This window comes from Nematolebias whitei, chromosome 18, assembly GCF_014905685.2.
Source record: "Nematolebias whitei isolate Nwh7 chromosome 18, NemWhi1, whole genome shotgun sequence".
Classification (NCBI taxonomy): domain Eukaryota; kingdom Metazoa; phylum Chordata; class Actinopteri; order Cyprinodontiformes; family Rivulidae; genus Nematolebias; species Nematolebias whitei.
The window spans coordinates 12,486,249-12,492,691 of record NC_056515.1 but is presented as its reverse complement, the minus strand read 5'-3'; the positions used below and the strand labels follow the sequence as shown (position 1 = coordinate 12,492,691).

At 40.1% G+C, this 6,443-nt stretch overlaps 1 protein-coding gene across 1 annotated transcript in view; it reads left to right on the top strand.

Moving 5' to 3' along the window:
* Positions 1-6,443, top strand: part of c9 (complement component 9) — a 20,542-nt gene that overhangs the window by 6,363 nt on the left and 7,736 nt on the right. The window contains exons 3-4 of the mRNA XM_037692323.1: positions 5,345-5,495; positions 5,589-5,736. Coding sequence (XP_037548251.1) covers positions 5,345-5,495; positions 5,589-5,736 — 299 coding nt within the window. The remainder of the gene's footprint in view (positions 1-5,344; positions 5,496-5,588; positions 5,737-6,443) is intronic.

The window sequence follows — 6,443 nt, the reverse complement described above, 5'->3', positions numbered from 1 at the left end:
TGAAATGTGGCAAAAGGTTGAAAAGTTCAAAGGGGCCGAATACTTTCGCAAGGTACTGTAGCTATAGGCAAAGCAGAAGGTGTATGATGAGTTGTATGGGAGATTGGACACTAAAGAGGGTGAGAAGGACTTGTACCAATTGGCAAGACAGAGGGATCAGACTGGAAAGGATGTGCAGCAGGTTAGGCTTATTAAAGATATTAATGGTAATGTTCTTTTAAGTGAGGAGAATGTGAAGGGAAGATGGAAGGAGTACTTTGAGGAGCAAATGAATGAAGATAATGAAAGAGAAAGAAGAGTAGAGGTCATATAAACTGTGGACCAGGAAGTGGGAAAGATTAGTGAGGGTGAAGTCTGGAAAGCTCTGAAAAGAATGAAGAAGGGGAAGGCAGTAGGACCTGATGGCATACCGGTGGAGGTTTGGAAATGTCTTGGAGAGATGGCAGTGAGGTTTTTGACCCAAATATTCAACGGCATATATGAGGGTGAGAAAATGCCTGAGAAATGGAGAAGAAGTGTGCTGTGTCCATTTTTAAGAACAATGGTGATGTACAGAGTTGTAGCAACTACAGGGGAATTAAGTTGATGAGCCACACGATGAAGATCTGGGAGAGAGTTGTGGAAGCAAGACTTAGACGAGAGGTGAGCAGCAGCATGGTTTCATGCCAAGAAAGAGCACCACAGATGCCATCTTTGCTTTGAGAATGCTGATGGAGAAGTACAGAGAGGGTCAGAAAGAACTCCACTGTGTCTTTGTGGATTTAGAAAAAGCATATGACAGAGTGCCAAGAGAGGAGGTGTGGTATTGCATGAGGAAATCTGGAGTGGCAGAAAAGTATGTTAGACTGGTACAGGACATGCATGAGGCCAGCAGGACAGTGGTGAGATGTGCTGTAGGAGTGACAGATAGCTTCAAGGTGGAGGTGGGAGTTCATCAAGGATCGGCTCTGAGCCCCTTCTTGTTTGCGCTGGTGATGGACCGACTAACTGATGAGGTCAAGCAAGAATCCCCATGGACTATGATGTTTGCAGATGACATTGTGATCTGTGGTGAGAGCATGGAACAGGTGGAAGAGATCTTGGAGAGGTGGAGGTATGCACTTGAAAGAAGAAGAATGAAAGTCAGCCATAGTAAGACAAAGTACATGTGTGTGAATGAGAGGGAGGCAGGAGAAACAGTGAGGCTAAAAGGAGCAGAGGTCACAAAGGTGCAGGACTTCAAGTACTTGGGGTTCACTGTCCAGGAAAATGTGGTAAAGAAGTGAAAAAGAAAGTCCAGGCAGGATGGAGTGGATGGAGAAAAGTTTCAGGAGTGATTTGTGACAAAAAGGTGTCAGCAAAGGTCAAAGGAAACGTTTACAAGACAGTTGTGAGACCAGCGATATTGTATGGTCTGCAGACAGTGGCATTGGCAAAAAGACAGGAGACAGAACTGGAAGTGGCAGAAATGAAGATGCTAAGGTTTTACTTAGGAGTGACAACGCTGGATAAGATTAGGAATGAGATCATCAGAGGTACAGCACAGGTTGAACAATTAGGAGATAAAGTTAGGGAGGCCAGACTGAAATTGTTTGGACATGTCAAGAGGAGGGACCATGGGTATATTGGTAGAAGGATGTTAGAAATGCAGCTGCCAGGAAAAAGACAACGGGGAGATATATGGATGCAGTCAGCGAGGACGTGAAGGTAGTTTGAGTGAGGACAGAGGATGCAGAGGACAGAGTGAGGTGGAGGAGGATGACTCGCTGTGGCGACCCCTGAAGAGGGAAAAGCCGAAGGAAGAGGAAGAAAGAAGAATTTTCATTTCACTTTTTCATTCAACCTTTATTTAGACAGGTAAATCCCATTGAGCCTCTAGGACTCATTTACAAGAGAGACCTGATTTCAAGTTAACTCAATACTGCATAATAGTATTTCATTATTAAAAACAGTACATAGCACTGTTTTAACAAGCTGGTAAGAATATTTGTTATGATTAAGCAACGAAAAAGTGAGGTTTCCTTAAAAAAATGTCATTTATTCAATTAAATTTCCCAGTACAATGGTAAACTGTTAACATTTTTACCATTTGTGACGTTATATTAGTGATCATTTTCAGTCACATTCACCCCAAAACTCATTTTGAGTTTTATATACTGCTGGAAAAAGTTCTTAGCTTTCTAAATATATCACAATATTGTCTTTGTACTCCAAATATTATGAAACATCATATAATAGTGATCATCACTGAACTGTGATTTCTAGTCCCGGTTCTTTACGTGCCTACATTTGTAGTCTAAACATCTCATTTGGTGTTTTTCAGTTCTTTTTTCTTGTTTAGTGAGAGAAGTCTAGTCTCTGTTGGGCTTTAACGGAAACGTTAAAGTCAGGTTCAAGGTCTGAGGTGGAGATGTGAAGCAAAGCTGACATCATCAGTGAGAGAGGATCTATATCTGGATTTGGTTAACTTCATTTGTTTACATATGTATTTTGTAATTCCCCTTACGGGGGCCGGTCAGAGTCAACCAAAGGGCCGCATGTGGCCCTGGGGCCGTACAATGCCCAGGTCTGCTCTAGAGCAATGTGGATATCCTAACGGCAAAGACTGGTTCATCCCAAAGATCCAGTCCCTCGGCACAAACAGAGTAATGTTGTGTATGCTGTTCAGTGTCAGGAGGGCTGTGATCAGTCTTACATCGGGGAAACTAAACAGCCACTGGCCAAAAGGATGGCCCAGCACAGAAGATCAACATCATCAGGCCAGGATTCTGCGGTCCACACTCATCTCCAGGCCAGCGGTCACTCTTTCAGGGATGAAGATGTTCACATCCTGGACAGAGAGGAACGATGGTTTGAGAGAGGAGTAAAGGAGGCCATCTTTGTGAAAAGAAATCGTCCATCATTAAACAGGGGTGGAGGCCTACGTGTTCAATTGTCCCCCTCTTACAATGCTGTGATTGCTAGTATCACTCAGCCCTCTGTGAATAGTAAACAGCCATCAGTGTGCTAATGATCCATTGTTAGGCTGATGGTCCTTCTTGAGCATGTGATCAGCTGGTTTTGGTTGTCAGCAGCAAAACTGGTTGATCCACTCTGAGAAGGTGCTATTTAAGAGACTGAGCTGAATACAGCACCTCAAACTGAGGAAGTCTTTCGGACGAGAGACGAACGTTTCTACATTTTTTTGTTGATTTGCTTTGTTTTGTTTTTTTTGAATGTCCAGAGGACCAGATTTAACTTTTTTAAACTGTTTATTAAACAATAATTAAGGGTGACAAAGACAAAACTGACCAGTTTCTTGCCAAATGTGTTCACCTACTGTATATATTTCATCTAGAGTTGTTATATTAAACATTTCAGACTAAGTTACTACCTTGTAAGCACAATAAACATTTGTAAACCTATTTCTTTAGCATATATTATTGTACTTTATCATTGCATTACAAAAATCTACAACTAATATTATATCCTAAAAAATAGGTTTACAAATGCTTATTGTGCATACAAGGTAATAACTTAGTCCATCCATCCATTATCTTTACCCGCTTGTTCCATTTTGGGTCACGGGGGTCGCTGGTGCCCATGTCCAGCAATCACTGTGCGAGGGGCTGGGTGCATCCTGGACGGGTCGCAAGTCCATCACAGGGCCACATGAAGACAAACGAGACAAACAACCATTCACTCTCTCACTCACACCTAGGGACTGTTGTGGATAGAATACCACGTCGTGTTCAAAACGGCGGAGGCGTCGCCCTTCGTATAAAAGATTTATTTGACACAACATGGGTTACAGATATTCAGAGACAAACAATTACATTAATAAGATATATGCATATAAATGGAGCATTAAGAACGAACCGCCTCGTGTGCGCCTCCCGGAAAATGCTCGGTGGGCGTGCGTCATTTCCGGCCTTTTATCCCCGTTTGAGAAGGCTAGCTTCCTGATTGGTTCAGCTTCTGTCGCTATGGTTACGACTTAGCCCGCCCCCTCAAGGACGTTGACGTCTATATTTCAGATAAGTTTTGGTACACCGAAATCTGCTTTTGTTTAAAGTTTAACTTGCTATTAAACTTTAGGGATATAAAATGATTCGTGTCTAAATTGTTTATACGTAATAATTAATAACTATTAATTATTACCTACCTCCTGGGTGTTAATTCAATATCTGTTGGAGGCCTGGTGATTGTTTTTAAGGCAGAATCATCTTAGTTTCTGTGTCTGCGTTTAAACTGTTAACACTGTTTGTTTAACGTGATTATACCTTAGTGATAACACTGATTTGAAATAGTTGTTTATTTCTAGGAATAATTATATTATCTAACTTATGTTCGTGTTTTTAATTTGGATCATGGTTATACTCTTAATTTGATTTTACTTAGTCAACCTATATTGTCTAAATTAAAGAGCTGTGTTCTAGCTTTATTTATGTTAATCAGTCTGCTCTCTGGCCTGATTTGATTGCTTGTAATTTATCAAATGTGAACTTGTAAAATTATCTTTAGCTACTATGAGATTATATTTAAAGGTCAACTAGTTAGAATTAGCAAACATTTTCTATAAACATAGTTCAACCTTGGAAGATAGACACGCACACCCTTTATGTGACATGACATTTGAGTGCTTGATAGGAATTATAAAAAGGTATAAAATATTAAATCCAACAGGACAATTTAGAGTTACCTGTGGGAGGAAACCGGAGCACCCGGAGAAAACCCACGCATGCACGGAGAGAATAACTTAGTCTAAAAAGTTTAATATAACAACTCTAGATGAAATATATAGGTGAACAGATTTGGCCAAAAACTGGTCAGGTATGTCTCTGTCACCCTTAATTAATGCATAATAAACAATTATTAATGATTTATAAAGTGTTTATAGAGGAATTAATAATGTATCTATAAACTATTTATTAGCCATCTATAAGAGGGGCATTATTGTAAAGTGGTACCCAATAATGTAAATACTACCACAGTATTAATACATTTTCTAAAACAAAAAAACTTGTCCAGAACCACCTATCTTTATTTCTAAAGTGCATTCCTGTAGAATAAATAAATCATAAATGGGAAGGGGGAGGGGGGGGGGGGCTGCCAACGTGTACCAAAACAAGCTGAAGTGGGAACATTGTGGACAGAGGAGGGCAGTAAAACTGTGCATTTGCCTAGAATCCAGTTTTGCAAGCTGTGCACAGAAATAAAGTGTGATGTTCAAACTTTCTTGGTCACAAACGTGCAAATTAAAAGTGCAATGGAACATTTGCCTGTTTTCACATACAATTCAGTCACCAACTAGTTTCCAACAGTTGCAGCCCTGTGAAATACTGCATTTTGAGTTATAAGAAATTTCCTCACTTGTGATTTTCAGAGGCGTTCTCGAAGTGTCGAAGTATTTGGCCAGTTTGGTGGTGACCCCTGCCAGGGATCAATTGGTGACAGGCAGTTTTGTGTAACTTCTGATGTATGTCTGCTGCCAATTTCCCTTCCTTGCTCAGACTCAGAGTTCCAATGTGGTACAGGTACTGCAGCCTCCTCTACAAATTAACCTCTGTCGTGCACCCGTGTCTTTTGTCCCTCTGGATGTTACGGACTTAACCTGTATCTTTGCACAGAACTGAAAACATGCATTAAAAGGAGACTGGAATGCAACGGGGACTATGACTGTGAGGATGGATCGGATGAAGACTGTGACCCTGTGCGTAAACCCTGCGGTGCAACAGAACTTGAAAACAATGAGCAAGGCAGGACAGCAGGATATGGGTAAGACTCAGTCGAGCTGGAAATAAACAATCTATATTATACAAACGTGACAATATAATGAATATGAGGAGACATTTTTCTAAATGATCTATATTCAATGAGTGACCTTTTCCTTTCCATTACAGAGGAACCTGTGACAACCAAAAATGATATAAACAGGCAGTGAAAAAAAAAAGTTTCTTAATAAAAATAAATCCATTTAAAATAATTTGTCTCACCTCCTCACCAAGCTCTTTATGTAGTTTTTTGTATTTATGTACCTACAAAAAATAAAATAAAAATATCTGTTGCTGCGCTACTGTTAATGGAAGTATACAGACACTGAACCCATAATGTTGTTGATACCAGTCACTGAGATGTGGGGTGTTGTCCAGTACCTGTGTCTGGATGGCTGGAACAGGTGTCATGGGGTTTGATGAAGCGCTAGTGAAGTCAATAATTAATAACTGACTTACAGTGATTTTAAAGATTTCAAGAATTGAATACAGTAGTCCCTTGTTTATCGCAAGGGTTTGGGACCATGTCCACCACCACCCCCCACCCCCCAGCGATTAGTGAAAAACCTTGATGTAGGGATAGTAGTACAAGTTGAAGTTCAAGTAAACTTTACTGTCATTACCATCTCGAGTGGTACATGAGATGGAACGAAATTATATACAAAGTATATATATATATATATATATATATATATATATATATATATATAT